The sequence below is a fragment of the Numida meleagris genome, chromosome 6, assembly GCF_002078875.1.
Source record: "Numida meleagris isolate 19003 breed g44 Domestic line chromosome 6, NumMel1.0, whole genome shotgun sequence".
In the NCBI taxonomy this organism is placed as follows: Eukaryota; Metazoa; Chordata; class Aves; order Galliformes; family Numididae; genus Numida; species Numida meleagris.
The window spans coordinates 9,172,430-9,196,119 of record NC_034414.1 but is presented as its reverse complement, the minus strand read 5'-3'; the positions used below and the strand labels follow the sequence as shown (position 1 = coordinate 9,196,119).

Below are 23,690 nucleotides of genomic sequence, written 5' to 3'. Positions count from 1 at the left end.
AAGAAAATCTAACTTCACTAACATGAAGTAGCAAAACAATGAGTATCATTCATTCTTTATCACGAAACATCAAGTCATAGTACATAAAATATCTGAATGACTTCCAGGCTTGAATATCAAACTTTCACATAATAGTCTCAAGCAAAATCAGTCTTCAAGTATAATCTTCTTTTTTCCACATGTTTTTTCTTCAAATGCATTAAACAGCATTTCTCATCTACATCTCTAAATGGAAATAAGTGAATATAGAAAGATATTGAATGAACAGGAAATCAGAAATGGATTACTATGCATGAAAGCACATGCTGTATCTGTACCAGCCAGGCTAGGTCTTGAGTTCGCATATCAAGGCCAGCTAGCATGGGTTTTGATAAACAGTGAATGACAAATGGCTTTAAAAGATGCATACCACTCATAGCATTGAGCCACAAGACTGTTATGCAGTTTACCCTAAATCAGGGCCAATAAAATATTTATACCAACGGTTTAAAGATGTAGCAAGTGCTACCTCACTGATTATCAACTATGTCCCTTTAGAGTAGTTTTAATAGACGGTAAAAGATAAACAACAAAAGGCAGCTTAATATCAAAGGACAAATTTTCTATGTTGGGTCCAAGAATACTGCTGACATTTTATAGGTGCCTGCAAGTTGAACAAGCTTAAAAACTACTGCGCAACACATGCATCGAAACTCTTTAAAGAGAGCTACACATTTTATTAGGATTTTTCTCATATGCATTTTGATAAGGTATCTTAGGAACCCAGTGTTTCTTGATCTATGTCTTGAAATATGCAACTTCAGAGATACACAGATGAAACTATTCTGAGAAATCAAAAAAATTCTGAAAATAATTACACTGCCATTTTCAGATGCATAATGAGGTTTGAGTGCATATTTGATTATTCTAGAATAAAACACAATTCTATGAGCAGAATCTACACAAAGGAGCAGCATCTTAATGTCAAAAAATAATGATGTTAACAACTTGAACATTTTAGAAAAAAATGACATGAAATATTTACATTTACCTCTGAGTTCTATCAAATTATTAACTTTTAAAAACAGCAGAATTAATCAGTCTGAAAATTTTGAAAGAACACTAGTTGAAAAATTGTGGAATGTTTGTTCACATCTTTTGTTTACGTGCCTCAATGTCAACAGGGTTAGATCAATATACAATTATTCTTTAAAATCATGTGAACAATACTGTTCATAATGGTAATATAAATTAGCAAATTTACACATTCAAGTTTCCAAATTTATTTGCATCATATTACACATAAGATTACATTTAGATTACTCATTTTACCATTTACTTATCACTTTAATTACAAAAATAATACTGTTTGAAACATAAGACTACAAAATGTGATTTGCGCAAAGGTCAGTCTTCATTGGGCTCATTAACAGAATTAATGCATATCTGGGAATGTTAACATTTAATTTTATTACCTTTTCAGTCTCCAAAAATTTATTTTCAAAAATGAATGAGATGCAGTTTCTAACAACTTCCAGCCTTTGTGCACTATTGAAAACCGTGCTTCCTTTTTCCATTATGGAAACTAACACAGAAAGAGAAGAACACACATCTGTGAATGTCTTCTGCAATAGCCACAAAGAATACCAGAAAGTTCTTTAAAATAAACAAACAACGTGCCCTCCATTTTATTCTGTTAAGCAAATACTATCAGTAAGCATATACAGATGGAAACATAGAATCTGTTACATTTCTATACTACTTGCATGAGAGCACTCTGATTTTTAACTAAGCAGTAGATCTACTTTGTTTGTTTTCTATAGGCACAACAAGATTCCAAACTTCAGAAGAAGTTGATGCGCTAATGAAATACATAAATAAATATGAATTAGGATATGTTTGTATTTATATATAAGTACACACACACACTTGTTCCATAGTAAACCAGGTAGCTCTGCACATTTTGCAGGAGAAATGAGGCAAGAGATAGCTACTTTGTTCTAAAAGAATTCTTTGGCCATGTCAAGAATCCCGTGACATGAAATAACACCTGAAAAATTTATTCTCTTTTCTAGATTCAAATTTGCTGTGATCTAAAGATTATTTTCTTAACGTGGTGATCTGTTGCGAATTTCAAGAAGAAATGAGAATGGGAGATCTAACATTCTTTTTCTCTATTTAGAATCTAGTAAATAGACTGCAAATGCAGAATAGTTCCTTTGTTCTAGATAACGAGCTCCTAATATCCAAGGACATCAACACTGATGATAGCTGGGAATATGACTGTGAAAGTTACTTGAAAAAAAAATGCAAAGCTTTGACATAAAAATAAGCTCAGTAAGAAACGAAACCTTTTCTTGCATTTAGCCTGGAAACACTTTTTAAGAACATAACAGACGAAGTAGCAGATAAGACAATAAGTAAAAGATATAATGATACAGTCAAAAGCAAAGACAGGTAAATGGAGTTTACCCTCTTCTTACACAAACCCAAAGAGAAATAGGTTTCAAGACACCATCTAGCTCATCCCCACTGTCCCCAGACAGGATCAACTCTATTTATGTTACTCCTTGTTTGTCTAATAAGTTCCCAAAGTTCTGTGATAACAGACTCTGTGGCTTCACTAGAAGTTCACTAGAAATGCCTCACAATCTTCATTTTATCAAGTTTTCCCTGACAAATAACTTTAGTGTTGTAATTACATGTATTAATTCTTATCACTACACATTATTCCCATCCTCTTTTTAACAGCCTCTTACTTAATTGAAAACTGCTAGTATGTGTCCACTCAGTCTTCTAATTTTCAGTCTAAACAATTCTCCATCTTTCCACATATGTCACATTCTCCAGGCCACCGGTCATTCTTGTTGCCTTCTTCTGGACTCCCTCCAACACAACCAAAAACACAGGCGATCTTCCAGTGTCCAAAAATGGATACTGACTACAATGAAAGGATTTCACCATGGGGTTCACTGATTGTACTCCTGTTTATACATCCTACTAAGATGTTTGTCTTTTTTGCAACAGTTTGACATTGCTGGGTCATGTTTGCCCTATTATAATCTCAAAATGAATTTCTGAAGAAACGTTGTCTAGTCAGTCAAGTATGCCCATGCAACTGCAATATATTATTTGAAGAGAAGGACAACATTCAACAGAGATTAGACATCTAATTTTCCATGATTAATTGCAATTCTAATCTCATCCTAGAGTAATTTTTACAAACTCTACTAGCTTCCTGTATCCTGCATGTTTACGGAATACGCTTTTTTATGCCATCATCCAGACTGATGAATATCACTATGATGAATAGAATTTTTCTGGCATTAAAACCAAATGGAGAAATGTTTTACATCTGCTCTTTATACTTAAATAAAGATATTTAGATAAATTCTAGATAAAACCCTCCCCTCAGCATCCTCCTTCTCTGGGTTGAGCAAACCAAGGGACGTTAGCTGCTCCTCACATCTTGACCCTCTAGACCCTTTACCACCTTTGTACTCTACCTTTGGAGGCTCTCTAATAGCTTTACGTCCCTATATTGCAGCACCCAAAATTGCAAAGGCTGGTTGAGGTGAGGCCAGTGCAGAGCCGAGAGGGATAATCCTTTCCCTTGACAGGCTGGAAGTGCTGCTAAGTAGTAGAAAGTGGTATTCTCCAGGCTAAAGGACCCCAGTTCCCCCAGCCCTTCCTCATATGTCTTGTTTTCTAGCCCTTTCACCAGCTTGGTTCCCTTTCTCTGAATAAATTCAAGCAACTCGGTATTTTTCTTGGGAGCAATATATTGCAGCCATGCTGATTATATATTCAAAACGTGAGAAACAGTAAAAGTCAGGGAACAAGTGAACATACCAACAGGGGGACCTGCCGGAACAACACACTTCTTGTCCCCCCTGGTGGCAGGGGGGGCACCCTGACTCCTTGCAAGGCCTTCCTGGAGCAGTTCCTGTACCCGGCACTCATTGATCCGGGGGAATGGGAGGATGTGAACCCGCAAGTGGGAGCCCTCCGTGGGCCGCGGCACTTTCTGGAATGCTATGTGGGGATTGGGATTCTCCTGCAGGCCAAAGGCAAAATGTTAGACAAAAATCTTAACTTGTATTACCAGCTGTCTCAACCATTTTAATCACTGTTATTATCAGTCATATCTGAGAGATTAAGAAGCCAACTAACACAGATGACTAATATCATGTTTGAAATTCGTATCACCTTTGATTCATTACATGTAATATTTCCAATCTCATTAAATGCTTTTCTAAAATTATGTTTGTCAAAATTCAATGTTATTCAAAAAAGAAAGAGAGCAGAAGAAAACCACTGCTTAACTTAGGTTTCTTTTACCCAACTTAATGAATATTTACAATTTAAATAGAAGATAGTCTGAAAATTATCCTACTGATTAGAGACAGATTTAAAAATATTATAATATACAGTCTTATCACCAAGTACTCAGAAACATTCTCACCTTGGTCAAGTCTAGAAATGAAAATTCATTTTTGTATCATGTTTGAAACTACTGCCCTCTTTCTCTAGGTAACAATTTTCTATCTTCTGTATGTATCATAAAAATGTTATACAGTTCACTGTTTACACTAAAGAAATGAAAAAGATTTACAGGTGATCAAAGAGAGGAAATGATGGGCCCCAACTACAATGAAAAAAAAGAAGCTGTCACATCAGATTCTGGAGTGTTCTCAACAGATAGAAAAGATTTCTATCATTGTAAAAAGTCAAAATTTCCACTGTGAAAAGTAAAGGTTGCCTACAGTGATTTTTCTTTTATGGTCTTTGTAAGTGTAATAAGCATAAAATTTTCACCGCTGCTTTTAGGTTTTTTTGAAGAGGTCTTTGACACAGGGGGAAAAAAAAATCAGTTTCACACTGCAGAACACCGCCATACTTGTTTTACCAAAATAATTGCTCCATCTGCTACTGCATAATTCTGATACTTTCAAATATTTATCAGAACTGCATAGTACCAAACACAATACCAAAGATGAGCAAAAAGTGCTCTCTACCATACAAAAGAGATGCTGATGATATGTGGGATACTTTACTTCTTGTCAGTAGGCTCTCTGGCATTTGTGGCATCTTTTGCCACTGGTGGTCAGCAACTAAGTACACCACAAACCACCAAATTTCACTTTACTGCCTCCACACTGATTTCAGCATGTGTAAGACACAGTTCCCAGAAAGACATCCTAAGGACAGCAAAGTATGAAAATCCACAATTTCTTCTATTTTTTTCCTCAAATAGCTGACAATTTTTTCTGATTTTTTGTCTGTTTTCTGGCTTTGTGTTCTACCTTTTCCATAGTACGGCAGAGATCTAAATGCAACACAAGATTTCTACCACCATCATGAGTATCACATCTTGTGTCATCAGCAATGTAACACCAATCAAATCAAACGGTATATTTTCTTCTCTTCATTCACATACCAGGGATTGTCATTTGTCATATTTGAACTTACTCTTATTCCGTTTTACCCTATGCTGTTCCATATAATTGGCTACATACAGCTGCCAAAGAGTGCCATTCAATCTATCAGGTTTCTGTGCATTTAAAGATGCACAATTATTAAAAATTTGACTTCTGAAGTCATTGATTTAGTGGTAGTGAAGCAGTATCAGGTCAGTTGCAATGGTATAAATAAATCTTCTCATGAGATCAAATGAAAATGAAGGAGTTTTGACAATGATTTTAGGAAATAATTTAAGTGAGAAGTTGTACACATACAGTAGGTTCTATCATTAGATACGTAGAGAGAGGCACACAAACACACAGACTAGAAAACAAATGTTCTCCATTTTATTAGTAGTAGTTCAGAATCATAGTAACAATTATATTCTGGAAGAATTTTTCTATATTTATGGGACATTACCACAAGAATCATATGCTTGTAACACTGTAACCCCAAGTATTGTAAAAAACAAACACAACAGAAACATACCCAACCTTCTAAAAAATAGCTCGAGTTTACTGAAACTTAAGTGTGCTTATCTTCATTTTTTTTCTGCCACACCTTCTTCATATTTGAATCCACACATCTCTACCACCTAACCGAAAACAACTAGTTTACCTGAATATTGCCCACTGACTTTTTAACAAACCTAACGGTCATGAATGCTGTAGAACTGTCAACCATAAACCTGAAATAAAGACCTGAATCTGGAGACAGCATTTTGTTATGTAGAGCATGACTACTAAGTTAGTGGCACAGACTATAACTTTTATTCAGAAACTTTAATTTCAGGATTCATAATTTTAACTTGTAAGAGAAGGTGATACCATCAGTACTTATCAGAAAGAGAATGGTATAGGACAAAGAGGTATGCCATGAAATACATAACACTTTATTACAGATGAAATTTCATGGACTACATTAATCTATTCAACAAACATTCTCTGGTCTGATGTTCCGCTACATTTTCCAAAGGAATATTCACTTATTGTAAGTCTAAGACATCAGTATGAGGTTATCGATATTAAGATACTCTAACATGTATGCTCTATCACACGTGGACAAAAAATAACATTTTCTACACATCTTTAAATGTGAAATGTTTTTAGTTCAGAAAGATGCATTTGCTGTCTCTTCTACTGTCTAATATAAACGCTGTAGGTTAATGTATGTATCAATTACAATCATAGAATGGTTTGGGCTGGAAAAGACCTCTAGGATTATCTAGTTTCAAACCCTGCCATGGGCAGGGACACCTCCCACTAGTCCGGGCTGCTCAAAGCCGCATCCAGCCTGGCCTTGAATGCTTCCAGGGAGGGGACAGCCAAGAAGCACACATAAAACTCCATTTCAGTTGTAAAAACTGCACACCCAGTTGCAACAAATGGGCACCTAATTAAACAGAATTCCCTACGTAAAGCTTGGCAGAAAATGCCATGACGGAATTTTGAACTTTTTTCTTACACCGTCATTAGTTTTATGCTCTTGTACTGAGATTACAGGAAAGGGTACGCGGTACAATCTGCTGTGCATCAACATTCACATTCATCAGCTCTACCTCTGTTAGTGTATGAGAACGCAGATGGAAAATTCAGAACCACTTTTATAGCGGAAGAGGTCAAACAGTGGCAGTTATTGGTTGTTTCCAAAGCCACACATACCTCATGACCCAGACAACATGGAGGACCCATTTCCAATCTCCTGAGCACCCGCGCACCCGGTGACAGCTGACCAAAACTAACTGCTGGCTAGTTTTTCTTCCTCAGCAGTTTCCTTCGAACCACAGTTCCAAGGGAAGGTAAGCAGGAAGGCAAGCAGCACCTCTGACTAAAGTTACTCCATGAACTTCCCTGAAAGCACGGATTAGGATTGATGGCCATGCCCTGCCCACCAATTTAATGCTGTCAAAAATACCTCCACTTAGAAAATACTCCGTGTTTCAGAAGTCACTTTACTAAATGTGCTCACAGAGTTTCAAGTTCCATTTTAACACAACTACACTTGAAATGTATACAGTGTCACTACTATATTGAAATATATACTACAGCTTTACTCTTCCTATACCTCTCTTCAATGAACACCTAAATGCAACATTTTAATACTGCAGGTAAGAAAACTCCCAGACTATGTTCTTAGATATTACGCAAAATTAGTAAAATAATGCAAATAATGCAAACAGAGCAGTTCCACTAACAGCTCTTCTGACTTGGGTCCTAGCACATAACACAAAACTCTTCTCTACAATTGCAAGCAAGGTGAAGAGAAGCACAGCAGGAGCAGGCACAGAATATAGTGTAAGAGCTTAAATATATTATTTCATTCAAAAATGCAGAAAGGTCATTTGGCAGTTTTGAAGGAGAAGAAGGACAAAGAGTGGAGGATGGGGAAGAGAGAGATCATACCTGAAGACAGGCACAAAAATTCTGCAACTAAGGGCAATATTGAAAGCCAGACTAGCCTCATTTCACACACACTGTTTAAAACATACAGATGTATTTTCCATCCAAAATCTACAGACACAAGACCATCATATGCAAAAGTTGTAAAATTTTGGATTTACTATGTAAAATATATTAATCCTACCCAAAGCAGAGACTGCATTGACACTGATGAAATGCTCAAAGACAATACATTTTGGAAAAAAAAAAAAGGCAAAAAACAGCCCAGAATTTAGCAGTAGTTAGAAATTCCTGCGTTTTTTATAGCAGAGAGGTTGTAAATCATAGTTTTGGGGAAGTGGGATACAGAAAAGATAGGGTGATAAAGGTGTTGACTGATTGCAAAATAGATACTGCCCTGTGGAGTCTGAACAACGACAGGAAATACGAGGAGGATGCAGATTAGCCGATGCCAAATAAAACAAGTAAACAATAAAAAAAATCCCTATTTAATGGAACATTAAGGGATTTTAGAAAAGCACTGTACAAAATAAAGCCATGATACGAAGGAAAGAACAAAACTGGAAACAGCATTCTAGGAAAACCGAAGAGTCCAAGAAGCCACCTGTAAGATATTAAAGAGTTAACACTTGCTGAACATAGAAACCAGGGGCCTGGGTTACACAGCAGGACACATCTGCTGGAAGAATACACTACACCAAACTGGATATACCGTTTTCATATGGGAAACTGTTGAGGTGAGATAGGAGATATGTTTGGCACAGACAGGTTGTAGCAGAGAAAATAACAGTTTATATACATGTAGTGAACACACATGGAGAAAACAGTGTGCTAAATAGCAGTAGGTCATTGGTAGATCACTATTAACGTTAATAAATCAGTATTAATATATTAAACTTCCTTAACATACAAGATTGTTGGCAGTTAAAGTTCCTAAGTCTTTAGTTACAATGCAGATGACTACCACAAGCACTCATTTCTGTTTTCAGACACTGGATCAATCTCAGAAAACTGAATTTTCAATGTTATCAATTCTGAAGAGCAACAGGTAGAGTAAACTTACATTTTTGAAGAGCTGTTCTGCAAGTTCTCTAACATGCTTTATCATTTTTGGTGGATTACCTTCGTCAGCTTTAATTCTTTCAACTTCAAAGGCTACCAACTTAAAAAAAAATGTTAACAATTTAACTAAAAGTAATGTATTTATTGTTTAAATTATGAAATGTTAATATTAAATTGAAATTGAGAAAGAAAAAAAGGAAAAATTTGCAGTCTCCTTGCTCTACAACATGACATATTTTCACTTTCATATACAGCTTCTGCTGCCAGATTTTATACACTAAGCTAACACAGAAAGTCCTACATACCTAAGTCATTCCTTTAACATTTCTAATACTATAATCTACATTTCTCAAATGCACCGTAACTAAGCAGAGTTAATACCAAACTCTAATTGTACTGCACATTCAAATAAAAAGCAGCACAGAAAAAGCATGGTATTGATTTTTGAACGAAAAAATGTTTGTCCCAGTTAATTTTCTTGGGTATGTATTTAATTTTTCACATTACTTTTTCAGTGTTTTTAAGAATGTACTCGAATTACTCAATTCTGTACTAGAACATGTGATGCATTACACATTTCCAAACCTGACAATAGGAACAGTATTACCATGACTTACACATGTTAATACACTTACACAAATCTTTAATTCCATATATATGGGCAGGGCATGATTTTATGAAAGTAAGCTAGAAACGCATGATTAATAGAAAATGAGAATATAGAAGACTAGCATAAGTTTTATATAATAAACAGTGAGTATTTGGAAGCACTTAAGTAAGTTTTTCAGAGGTTGAAAAGTCACAGGTACATTTTAATTTGCTTGGGATTAAAAGAAGAAATAAACAAAAAAACAGTTTTCACCTCATCAAAAAGATCACAGGCTCTAAAGGGAGGACCCCTCTCTGACACAAAACCAGCAAATGCCATTCCATTGAGAACTTTGGTTAGAAAGTCATTCTCAATCAAGCCTCGCTGGCCCAAAAAGGCTGCCTGCATTAAAGATAGAAAAGAATGCAAGTATTTTATCAGTATCAAAAATAGAAACAAGAATTTTTGTACAAGCAAGCTATGCATTTTCAGCAGACTTTAGTAATATGAGGTACTTTCTAATGAAAAAAATTTATATTACCTAATAACTTTTTATACCTATATTTATACCAGGAGTGACATAACAGAATTTTGATGTACACCTTTTGTCAATCTCACAGGTAATAAAACAAAACTGTTACCTTCAATTATTGCCTTGTAAAAACACACATAAGTCTTCAAAATCCCTTGATGATTCCCCTCATGTTTCTTTATAATGAATTTCAATGTTGTTTGCTTCGTCTTTATCATTGTCTCTACAATTAGTCCCACTAAAAAGCATTGATTTAATGCTATGTCAAAATGATATGTTTATAAAATTGATAAATTTTTGCATATCAACAGCAATTTGAAAAACACCTAAGATTTAACTTTCAGTTTTGTAAACACTTATTGAAAAGGCAAGCACATGGCAATAACAGAACACCTACAGATGCTATCTAAATAAAAATAACTGCTTCTCTTTTACCTTGTGGAAATGAATGACTGGTTCAGCATGAATTCTGATCAGCTGAAGGCATGACCGGTATCCTTGGAAAAGTTGTGCAAATAGCCTAAGGAAGATTGCTCGCACTTCTTTATCCTATAAGCATTGAACATGTTGTCAAAACATTTTCATTCTATAATTTTTCACACTTTATATAAAGCTAATATAAAGCTAATTGATAGAATGCCTACTAATTTGTCAAACAGTGCAGCGGTGCATCATGTGAAGTGCATACATAAAAATCCATGTGATGCCAGGCCAGTTTCACTGACCTGTGTTCTGGACCACAATGCCAGATTTAGTACATGCCCACCCCTTTTTTCCTGTTGTTCTTTTTTCACCCCTGCACAGTACTGTCAGTGTCAGGGCAATGCAAATTTGGATGGTCGTACAGTGAATCCCAAGTAGGAATCAACATGAGTGAAAATCAATGCTAATGAAAGAAAAGTGGGCATCTTAGCCTGTATGTATTCCCTAAGATAGCGTGGCTCCACAGTGCCATCAGAGGTGGTGCCACTGGAGCAGGTTTATTTTGATCAAATTGAGTAGGGGAGTGCTTAGACTAACAGGGATGCACTAGTGGAATTGATACGAACAGATGAGGGCAGCCTTGGGTCAGGGTCATCTTCAGCCACGTGCAACTAAAACCACTGCAATTAAATACTGTGTCATCCACATTATTTTCATTTCACTGCCAGTATCTAGTCAGACCACGGCTACGTCTAAAACCTGAGGTCCTAGAAAGTGTTTGAATGAATTTTAAAAGAAATTTTAACTTGAAAAATTGCAAGCGGCAAAGAACATTAGACTATCAAATTAGGCAAAAAGCTCATCAGCTAAAAAACTGTGAGCAGCTTGTAAATATAAACTAAGATAAAGGATGCAATGACTTCTAAAATAAATAAATTTAGGCACCTATAAGGTTCCATAAAGCCTTCCTATGTGAATATTTTTTTAGATGTCTCATCTGATTGGTGTTATTCTACTTTTACTTCGTTTCTATAAGGACTGACTTTACTGAGAGACATTTCAAGTTTGTTTGGGTCCCAGCTGCTCTCTAGCATTTTAACAGGACCATTTGCACTCTATTTGGATAACTTGAAAACACGGTTATTTCTTTCATATTTAACAGAATTCATATTTTGATACAATGACATTAATTTACAATGTCACTGTCCCAAATGAGACATGAGCTGAATTCTGCCATTAGTTTAAATATCCAATGTCACTTCCTGCCTTCAGTAATGAAAAAAAAATTAAACCAATAAACAAGTACAAAAAAAATGCACTGTACCACTTAGAACTTAATAGGTTTTTGAATACACCTGCAGAACAAAACCAAGATGTATTCTAAAACTGAATCGGCTCTTGCATTTTAGTTCAGACTACCAACTCCAGCTGAGTTCCAGGAACTCTTGCAAGCTAAAGCCAGTAGCTTTACTAAGTTATTAAGCTGTCATGGGTTCACAACTATTTGTAACCTAAGTTAATTAGACCCTAGCAGATAACTCTATGGGCTGCTTTTTTTGACTACAGACAATTAAGTATTGTTTCGTTCAGGTTGAGGGAGGTTCATCAAAACAAAAAACAATGTTAAAAAAACCCACACAATTCCTTTCCCAATATGTCCAAACATATCATGTAAAATAGCCATCATTACTATTGTAAAACCAGTGACTTATGTTTTGCTGACATGACTACCACATTTATCTGTACCCATATTTGCACTAAAATCATATATTGAATGTTTTTAATGTCTCTAAAATCAGACATTTTCCAAATAATAGATAGACAGACTGAAAGACAGACAGAAAGACAGAAAACTAGTTTGCCCACTCCAGAAAAATTCTGCAGCTTCACTGGTCTGTGAAACAGAGAAGGCACAGATTCGACTCAATAGTCTTTTTAAGACCGCTTTTTTTAAAGGAAAATAAAGTGCTTGCATGTTAATACAAACATCTTTATAAAAGCTTTGAACCCATCACACTGCTGTTACAGAGCAGAATACAATGTCCTGGTGCCAATTCCTTGCTTCACCAATAATAAAGGATAAGGAAAAGAAAACAAAGTCAAAATTCTTAAAAGAAATTTAATGTAAAATTTCAAGTTTTCTGCTTAAGAAAGTCAGACATAACATACAAATCTTACCAGCATTTTTGTGTGTGATAAAGCTGTTCGCGGGGGAGGGAATGCATAATCTGCTGTTTCCAAATCAGGATGCAAAACCTAGAGAATTTTAAAAACCATTTTTTTCCACTCATTTTGCCGAGGCAAGGACAAATTATTTTTTTCTTCTTTCTCAAAATAATATTTACAGGTGGTTTATTTCAAATAATAGATTGAGGTAAGTTATAGACTTCACAAAAATAAAGGCTGGATTAATTTCTCAGCTTCTACATGTGAGCTAGTTGTCACAAACTCTTATTACAGTCAATGAACCCATGTAACACAATAAAAAGAATTTTTTCCTAGACAGAAAGTTGAACTACTTACTTGGGGGATTCCTTAGAATCAGTTATTCTCAGATATTAATAAATGGGTGTTATAAAAGTAAACTTTAAGAGTTACCAATCATTTGTTTGCTAATCTTCAAACCAATAAACAGGATAGATTCCAAAAAATGTAAAAGACACTGCGATGAACAGCTGCTGCTCAAAACCTGTGGTTGAATTCTTATTTCAAGTGCACTATTATGATAGAAAAATCACTTCTTCCTCTTGAATAGAGAAAAATCTTATTTTGGTATTAAATAGAATTACTGATGATGTCAACTCTAACTTCAGATAATGAATTCATCTAAAACGAGGACTGTTGGCATGATTCATAGTTTGAAATCTCATTATTTCACTGTGTTTGAAAGCAATTTAATACTAAAATTCTTTTTTCATGCTATTAAAAGTGATGAGAAAGTGAAAAATGAGGTTTTTTAAATCAAAACATACTAGAGAAAGCGCCATCTGAGTCTGATGTAGCAGTGGCTCTGGGAGCTGAGAAAGATGAATACATTCAGGGATTTTAATAGTGCCTCCATCCAGATCTGCAATGATTACATCTAACTGTAAGGGACAAACACAAATGTGAGCATTACATTATGAACGTAGTTTAAATAACCAGCAGTTCAGATTTCATAACCTGTGCACAAATTAATAAAAACAATTTAAAACAGTACTAACTTTAACGTATAGAATGTTTCTGATAAGGGAAATACTCCAAATATTTCTTATTTCTGAACCTAGTTGTGAAAAATGAATATAAACCCAAGTGTTTATGGATGATCCAGGTCTGTGGTGAGGGATTTTTAATATATGATAATCTGTTTTAAAAAGGAAACAATGACGACAACTTTCATGTAAAACTATACGTTTCTAGGCACCTCTGTAACCACGGATCAGATTCTCAAATGCATACTTAAAAAGTAAGCATAAAATAACTGGGGACGTACTTGGTAATACTAAAAGAGGCGTTCAAATTCATGGCTGACATGACAAACTTGGAAACAGATCCATTCCTTCCCATCTTGCACTCTATGCATTCATTTCCCTCCTTTATTTTACAGAAATTTTTATTTATAGAAGAATTGATGCATTTGTATTTTCTCCTGCTGATTGTCCTGTCTTTTACAGTAATATTTTGAAAAGACATAAATGGTTCATAAGAACACCTCTGAAGGATGGAAAATCTCTGCATCATAGATGACACTGACTACGACCATTCTGGGTAGTCATACTTACAAGCTCATGAATGTCATTACGAAAGACAGAATGTACACCAATTATGAAAGGCGTTGGTGAACTGAGAACTTCCAATAGCTGTGCAGGAAGAATTGGAATATAGGGATAACTGTGAAAAGAATAAGTAAAATAAAATCTTTCATTTCTTCACATAACACTTTTTTTTTTCCCAATCTTTCTGTACAAGTTAAATTTACTATAAGCACTTTTTTTTTTTTAAGAAAAAAGGTGAAAAACTTCTTCATAAAGAAGTATCTGTCATGTAAACTCCAGAAATGATTATAATGCAGTGTCTACAATCTACTGTAAACAAGGCAATCTTGCAAAATAAAAGCAATTTATATTTGTAATATTTATGTTATACAGATATTATACTCATCCAAAACTTCCAGGTAATTAGAAACACTAAAGTTATGGGTAATACTTTCATTTTAAAAACATGGTTAGATCTTGGACAGAAAGCTACAATTCAGATGTCTGTAAAACATTATTAATAAAGAAATCTCAAGATGAAATCATTTTGTTTGTTACTGAAGTGACCGCTAAACATTATACAATCTACTTCAGACATTGCTTACTTAAGCTTAAGATCAACAGTTCAAGTCTTTTCATTAGGGCAAGATAGAAATCTGGATCTAAATTAATCAATGCATTTCAACTCTTAACAGATAATTATCATTAAAAATTTACATTAATTACTATTTTCTCACATAAACAAACATTCCAACATATTCATTTTTACTCCTTTTTATTCTATATTAATACTATGCCTACCTCTGAAATATTTTAAACACATAAAAATATGCTAATAAAATATGAGCATTCTTAAAAACAGATGAGTCAGAATTACATGTCTTCTTGCTTAAAAGCCAAATAACTTGACATTAAGTTTTCTACTTCAAAATATTGGACCCAGATGGGACTTTTTATATTTAAATTTCATTTAAATTCATTCTCTGGAGAATATTTGTCAATGACTTATAACTGTGTTACTAACTAATACAGATGTTTTCTTAGAATCAAGGAATCTTTCAGGTTGTAAAGAGCCCCAGGAGATCACTTAGTCTAACCTTCTACTCAAAGCAGGACCAAGACCAAATTCAAATCAAGTTGTACTGGGCTACATCCATTTGGGTCCAGAAAACCCACAGGGATGGAGTTTCCACAGTCTTCCATTCTGTTCCAGTCCTCAGTTATAATAAAACATGTTTTCCCTGCATCCAGGCAGAAACCCAGTGCTCTGATGTTTCAATTTTTGACCACAGTCTCTCATTCTCTTGGCATGCACCATCTCTTACTTACTGGCACACTGCTATTAGGTCTTGCCCAAATGTTTTCCTCTTCACGCATTTACTCATGGATCACCAGTATCAAGTTTTACCATCTAACTGATGCTGTCAGTAGGGTTCTATTGTATTTGCAGGTAGGATGTTTCTCCCTTCATCGTTTCACTGCCATAATGCAAGAGATTTCAAATGCTGCATACGAGATTTGTGTGAGACTTGTATATTTGATCATGAAAACCTTATTTGGAACTTATTTGAACAAACACAGCACAGCTTTTGCTAATGACAATGCAACATGAATTACAAGTTATGCAATGACTCAAAGAGTTCAGAGATCTACAGCTCAACTCACCTATATTTGAGAGGAAACATCAAAGACTCCAGAGCCCTGCAGGCATCACTGAGCCTCTGAAAACTTGCTGAGTGAAAGAGAACTTTATTTTCTGTAAGCACGGCACAGAATAAGCTGAGTACATTTTGGATTCCTTTAAAAACATAAAAAATAAAAACAAACTTGTAACAATTTTCTGAAAGAAGATGCAAAATTACATTAAAATGCACTATTTTCTAGGAGAATTTTCCAAGAACATATGCCAATCCATAAATTGCCAACCCCCATTTTTTCAACCATTTCCATAACTAGTGCAACTTTCAATCTGTTTCTCAGGTTGCTAAAACACCATATAAATACATTTTTACATTTCCAATATAATCTGTTACATCTCCCTTTTCAATATCGCTTTCAAAAAAATTCCTCTTCTCAGCACAAATCCCAGCAACACTTAATAATGACTTCAGACAGTATCACGTTCATCTTCAACACAACCCTCTATGTATCTAGAATTCAATCCTGGTCACTTATCCAGGCTTAATACCGCTGAGCTAAAAAAGAAAATGATAAAACACTTCCTAGTAAACATGCTCAAACTTCATCCATGGAAAAGATTCCAGGAGTCACAAGGTTAAAAAAGTGCAGTCAGAGCGCACAATGTCATTAGAAGGATATGTTAAAGAAGAGCTCACTGCTTAAATGAACCCCACTAGATTTTGGGTAAGACGCATGAATCAAATGATGGGATTTTTTTTTTAAACACCATATAATTTACCTAGGAGACAAAGCTGTGTGCTTACAGGGAAAACCAAAAATACATTTCCTTTAAAACAAAGTTCCATCCTGAGAAACAGACATGTCTGAGATACGATCAAATTTATGAAATTTCCTGAAATATGCTGGAATGCATGATGGTTCCTTGAGGATATAGCTTGTGTTATCAGTAAGACAGTCTGCACTACCTTTACAAAGCTACTGCTTATCTTAAAACAATTTTCCAAAAGAAGTGTGACTACTGAGAGCCACCATAGTCATACTATATTTAACAATTCATTTGGCTTCAGTAATTTTTATTTTGTTTTGACAGTTTTCTCTATAACTTTGAAATGTGGCTACTTGTAAAGGACAAGGATTCGGAGGGAGCTTTTGAGAAAAAGATTCATTAGGATGAATAAGTCAAAAACACATAATAGCTTGTGCTTTTGAACACTGTTCTCCAAGAATCCTAACAGCTTCATGAAATTAACGGCAGAGACTTGAGAGGAAGCTATTGCTAATATTAATACTACGCTACTGTAAATCAAACTACTTTGCAATAAATGATGTAAGTACAGCTTTAAAGAAAAGCCAAGTCTCCTTATGTGAATGAAAAAAACATTCATCAGGGAATGGTTAGAAGCTAAATTGAAACAGTGCCCTTTCTTGTATGTAAGAATGCATACATTTGTACAGCAAGCTAGAAACTGCTGCAGGTTCAGAAGTCTCTGTCATAAATTAAAAATCTGAACTGCTATTTGCATACAAAACTGCCCTTGGTCTCTCCCCAAAGGGTTTTAAAGATTGCTTTCAAATATACTTTTTGTTTTCAACTAGTTAAAATTATAGCAAGCAGGCTTCTTACACCATTAAATTCCATACCAAATAACTTATCAAGATGCTCCGGAATATATTTTTAAAACATCTGAAATTGTTTTCTTACAGTCAAATGCAACAGTTGTCAAACAATCCTATATAAAACTATAGGGCTTTGGCAGGTATTACTGAAGAAAACAAATTAGTATAACATGTAAATATTCACACTAGGGAAACCAGTCTGGTTTTGTTGCATATAAGTAGCTGCAGATAAAGATGCAGTTCACACTTCACAAAGGTATTTCTCATTGTAGCTTAATCAGCCTCAACATAATTTGAAACTAAGATTACTATTTTTAGCTGTTACCTCCCATGTACAAACTTACACTGGAAGAATATTTATGTTATTAGTATTCTTAATGTAAATATTTTTAAGAATTCTTAATAACTTTAAGAATATTAACATTAATTATTATCTTGTTTATCATTAATTAGTTATCTTAATTAATATTAAGAATATTAAGGTTGGAAAAGACCTCCAAGATCATCTAGCCCAACTACCCACCTACCATCAATATTGCCCATTAAACCATGTCCTTAAGTATCACAACTACAAGTTTTTCGAACATCTCCAGCAATGGTGACTCCACCACCTCCCTGGGCAGCCCATTCCAGTGCCTGACCACTCTCTCAGAGAAGTTTTTCTTAATATCCAACCCAAAATTCCCCTGGCACAACTTGAGGCCCTCTAGTCTTATTGCTAGTTACCTGGGAGAAGAGGTCGACCCCTGCCTAACCACAACCTCCTTTCAGGTAGCTGTAAAGGGCAATAAGGTCTCCCCTGAGCCTCCTCCAGACTAAACAATGCCAGTTCCCTCAGTCACTCCCCATAAGGCTCATGCTCCAGACTCCTCACCAGCCCTTCTCTAAACATGCTCCAGGGCCTCGGTGTTTTTCTTGTAGTGAAGTCTTGTACTGAACGCAGCACTTGAGGTGCAGCCTCACCAGAGCTGAGTACAGGGAGATGATCACTTCCCTGCTCCTGCTGGCAACACTATTTCTGATAGCCAGGATGCCATTGGCCTTCTTGGTCACCTGGGCACAATGCTGGCTCATGTTTAACTGTGCATCAGCCAACACCCTGGTCCTTTTCCTCCATGCAGCTTTACAGCCACTCTGCCTCAAGCCTGTAGCGATGCATGGGGTTGTTGCAACCGAAACGCAGGACTCGGTACTTGGCCTTGTTAAAGCTCATATAATTGGACTCAGTCCATCGATCTAGCCTGTCCAGATCACTTTGTAGGGCCTTCCTACCCTCAGGTAGATGAACACTTCCTTGCATTCAACTTGGTTTCATCTCCAAACAATCCCCTCATCCAGGTCATCAATAAAGATATTGAAGAGGACAGGCCCCAGCACCGACCCCTGGAGAACACCACTCGTGACCGGTCGCCAGCTGGATTTAACTCCATTCACCACCACTCTCTGGGCCTGGACAGCCAGCCAGTTCTTTACCCAGCAGAGTGGATCTGTCCAAGCCACAGGCTGTCAGCTTCCCCAGGAGAATACTGGGGGAACCAGTGTGAAAGGCTTTGCTGAAGAGTAGGTGGACTACATCAACCCTCATCTACCAGGTAGCTCACCGGGTCACAGAATGAGATGAGGTTGGTCAAGCAGGACTTGCCTTTCACCTGATCCCCTGGCTGTCTCACACATGCCATGTGATCACACTCGAGACCATTTACTCCATGACCTTCCCCAGTATCGAGGTCAGGCCGATAGGCCTGTAGTTCCCCAGATCCTCCTTATGACCCTTCTTGTAAATGTTTTTATTACATTCCATTTGCTGCCCTTCAGTACTTCCTCACTTGTCATGAAGGATGAATTTAAAATGTTTGCTGTGATATGAATGCACCAGGTGTAGCCCCAGCTTTGCCAAGTTAGACAAAATCACTGCTTTGTTTACAGAGCTTGTGACAGGAACCAAAACTGAGAGCATCTAAATGCATGTCTTTCACCTATCAGCAGGTCTTGTGAGGAGTAGCAAGAAAAAAAAAAACAACAGTAAAGACACTGAGAAAGATACAACACAGAGTTTAAAAAGGGACAAATGAAAGCTGTAGCCAAAGTAAGGAGACCGCCCAGCCACTGGCCACTACATAAGAAAGGATAGGAGGAATTACCTCTCCAGATTGGCATTCCCTGACACATGTCCAAAGTCCTTGGAAAAAGCGGTTAAAAGCAGCTGCGAGCTGTGTGCATTGCTGCTGTGCAATCTGCAGCTGGCCACCAGGCCTGCATGCTGAACAAGCTGGGCAGGACAGCATACGTGGGGCCTGGCACAGCTTGGCTGTGCAGCTGGGTGAAGGCCAAATGCGGACAAGAGACAAGGGAGCAAGGTGCTCCAGTTACCTCATGTGACAGACAGAGCCTTAAAGGCTTTCCTAGCTTCAGAAAACCTGCAATTTTCAGTGTCTTCAGTCTCTATCTGAAAATTATTTCTACATTTTCCCAGCCATTTTTTGCATTCAGAAAGCATGAAAAGCAGAAAGTCACCCTAGCAAAACTGACTTCATGTTAGCAGCAGCAGACAAGACAGACTGGAAACACTGACTGTTAGAGATCTAGCAATTGTGTGTGCTTACATCTGAACACAAAATTATTTCAATTTCAGCAAGGCATGTCCAATACAAATGACTATATTCTGCCCATACATAAATCACTCAGTAACTTATATAAAAATAGAACACAAATAAATAATAACAAATAACAAGGTTATTCCTTTAGGTATCTTTCCAAAAGCCAGCTTAAAGTGAGAACTTCACTGTCTCTTTTCTTTCCCAAATGAAAGCACCACAGCCTAAGAATCATGAAATTTATACCAAAGGGGAAGTTCTAAAGGTGGTTGGGTTTTTATTTTGCATAATAGAATCGCTATTCCACTGAGAAGTTCATCACCCAGACTGACCAACTTCTTGACAGCTTGCTCCTCAGTTTGGAGATGCATTTGGACACTGGCTCACTAATTCCACAGACTAAGAAGCTTGCACAGCCCACAGAGGTGCTCTGCTTGCAGCTATTTTTCTTTCTTTCTTTTTTTTTGTAACTCCTCTGTACACAAGACAACCAAATAAATAAAATCAGCCATTCAAGATGAAGATTAACATAGAATTTTCTTACTTTCAAGGTAGTAGCCTCTAAGTTGATGCAAAATTATAGCTCCATACATACTTTCAAATTTATTTTTTCTAGAATATGAACAATTTAATGATTGTGAAAGAAACGTTCATCTGACAGGATCAAACAAATTACTCACAAAATAGTCTTTGATTACTTTCCTTTTATAAATCATTTAAATCATCAAATTATTTGGCCACACCAACATGTTATTTCAAGCCCAGAACATTAATTTACTGAAAAGAAACAGTTCAGAATAACAGTATATAACAATATCTGTCTAGTTTCCTCATGCTACACACTCCAGCTTGTTTGTAACCTTGAACTGCACACTGTTCTTCAGACTCGACACCACATCCGATGCTCGTTTGTCAGGGCATAAATAGACAACACGAAAAACAACAAACAGGTTGGTTTTTACAGATTATTCTTTTGCAGTCTACTGACAGACAGACATCCTGTAAAATATTATACATATGCTGGAAAATTTTGAATGGAGGCTTCCTGACCTTCACTGTTTTCAAGTATTTAAAGAATCTGTAATTTATACTAAATTATCTGACATCCTACATCAACAAATGTATCATTCTGCCTGTTTCCTGTTGTTCTAGAATTTAAGTATTTATTCTAGCATGATTAAAAAAAACACCAACACCAAAGTGTACTTGACAAGTTATTAAGTGTCCTCCATGTTGCAAGAAAGTAAAATATTATCACTAACTTCTTCAAACTTTTTAAAAGAGTTATAAACATGAAAGTCAGAAGCTCAACTAGCTGGATACACTATAATGCCAATATGCCACTCTTGAATTACTGGACACAAGAAAAAGCTTAACAGACAAAATAATCCGTAATTTAGCCAGGCTAATCCAGGAAATGGGTCAACAAAGACAGAAAAGCCTTTCTGAAAGGCCACTGGAGATTGCATAGTACAAGTTCTGTGCCAGGCAGTGTCACACTCTAAAGGTAACTGGGAAACAAAACAAGAGAAAAACACAGAACTCTTTTCATTTTTATTTTTAGATGTAATTGCATAGCACCGCTAATGAATGAATTGCATGCTTAACTAATAAATAAGAGGCAGCAAATATACTCAATAGTAATAGGTAATCCTTGTCAAATGGCATTCATTTGCCCAAACCAAAAATTATTCTGCACCTACCATCAGCTACACACAGATAAAAATGTAAGAACACAACTGTAATGTCATTCAGTTTAGGTTCAATGGACATCTCGGAAATTACACAGTTCAGTAGGACTGTACTCCATATTACACAATTAAATCACAGCCAAACTTACTCGCGAATGGGGAGCAATATAGCTGTGCCAGCACAGAGTTTTGTGAAGGTTAATTTATCCTGTTTTCTGGCTGGGTAGCATGGAGAATATGAGTCAGACAAGTACCCCAAGAGATTAATTTATTTGGACTTTGTCAGACTGAGGAGAAGCAGCTTCAAAAGCACAAAGCCTTCAGCTAGGACTCTCTCAAAGAATTAAACATTTCATGAAGAAAGTGTACTTACTAATATCTAAGCACATTCAGTACTAGAATCAAAACACATTTTTAGAAAAAAGCCTTTTCGTTTTGGAATGGAAGTGTAAGTAATTTAGTATCTGAACCATGAATGTTGCATGTTCTTTAGAAGAAGCAGAACAGGTCAAAGACTTTTCTACAAACCAGCTTCACGGGCAGTGGGAAGAGGGAAGGCACAAGAGGACCATGCAGAAAGATGACACTTTAGATGCCAAAAAAGCCACTGATCGTTCAACATTGTATCCAAAAGACTAAAAACAAGTATAGGAAAAAACATATGCCTTCAGCTAATAGATAAGCATTCCTACCTAAATATTGCTCCCTCAAAGTCTAACAATACTAATTGTGTCCTGGCAACACTGATTCAAGCAGACAGCTGCCATCCAAACGCAAATATTACACAAGCACGACGAAACAAGAATCAAACCCGCTGCACGATCTACTTAGGAAGATGTATGGCCATGTCTGTCATCTGCATGTTGATACCACTTTGTTATAATCAATTTCATTAAATCCCTCTGCAGACATACTGAAAGGAGGAACAAAAAGCCCTCTGGATTCCATGAACACAAATCTGCCTATACAATGAGTGATCATGATTAAGCACAATTTTTTTTTCCAGAGACAATAATGCAGCTAAAGATAATTAATAAGAAAATATTTAGATAACAATGTCTTCATTCCTCAAAGACAAAAGTGCAGAACTGTTTCATATGTATAGTTCTGAAGCTATACATATCCAAAGTAAGACTTCTAAACTCAAGATTCATGACAGTGCTGAGTAGTTTTCTCAAGAAAGCAAAGCAAACAATGGAAGGTAAAACATACAAATGGTGGTTGCATATATTGAAAGTACTCACATGGCAGTGAAGTAAAATGCCAAATCTACACTACAACGTATTTTGAACTATACAAACAACCTGTATTACCAATGAAGGTTTCCAACTGATTGCGTGTCTGGCTCACGCAGGGTGGTTTGACAGATGCTTCCAAAAATAAGTTTAGTTACTTACTCTAAATTTTGTTGTTGTTGTTTTGTTATTGTTGGTTTGGTTTTTTTTTTAATTTTTATTATCAAAACCAAATTCCAGTAAAGAATAAATGCCAATAAAATGTCAGCCAAAATAGGTTTGCATTTAAAATTAAACCCAGAATTGTTAAGGGGAAAATATTCTTTTTCACCAACAGAGAAGGTAACAAGCAATATTTCTTTAATATTGAACTGTTAAATAGCAGATTAAAAGATTTTATTCTTTCACTGTCTGTTCGTTAACATTTGAGTAGAAGTCTGCTGTGCTGAAATATGATTTGTTTTATTTTCACTTCTCAACTTATGCATATTTACTTATTTAGTGAGATACCTAAAGCATAAATCTATTGGGTTTGGATATTTATCTCATAAATACCTAGGTTTCCAGGCCTAAGAAAGCCACAAGTACAGGTAAATAGTACTTCTGCACAAACTTAACTTCAGGGTAGAGAATTTCTTTATTACTCTCACAGGTGAGACTCAATGAACCAAAAGACTCTGAAATAATTTTGTAGAAGGATTTTGAGCAAACTGGAACAACAGACAGATACT

General features: G+C 35.9%; 1 protein-coding gene across 7 annotated transcripts in view; it reads right to left on the bottom strand.

Moving 5' to 3' along the window:
• Positions 1–23,690, bottom strand: part of SBF2 (SET binding factor 2) — a 243,563-nt gene that overhangs the window by 92,152 nt on the left and 127,721 nt on the right. For all 7 annotated transcript variants that reach the window (XM_021401517.1, XM_021401520.1, XM_021401521.1 and 4 more), the window contains 9 exons: positions 15,847–15,979; positions 14,209–14,317; positions 13,420–13,533; positions 12,626–12,703; positions 10,460–10,573; positions 9,766–9,894; positions 8,905–9,003; positions 3,832–4,036; positions 1,455–1,564 (listed from right to left, as the gene is read on the bottom strand). In XM_021401517.1, the coding sequence (XP_021257192.1) occupies positions 1,455–1,564; positions 3,832–4,036; positions 8,905–9,003; positions 9,766–9,894; positions 10,460–10,573; positions 12,626–12,703; positions 13,420–13,533; positions 14,209–14,317; positions 15,847–15,979 (1,091 nt within the window). The remainder of the gene's footprint in view (positions 1–1,454; positions 1,565–3,831; positions 4,037–8,904; positions 9,004–9,765; positions 9,895–10,459; positions 10,574–12,625; positions 12,704–13,419; positions 13,534–14,208; positions 14,318–15,846; positions 15,980–23,690) is intronic.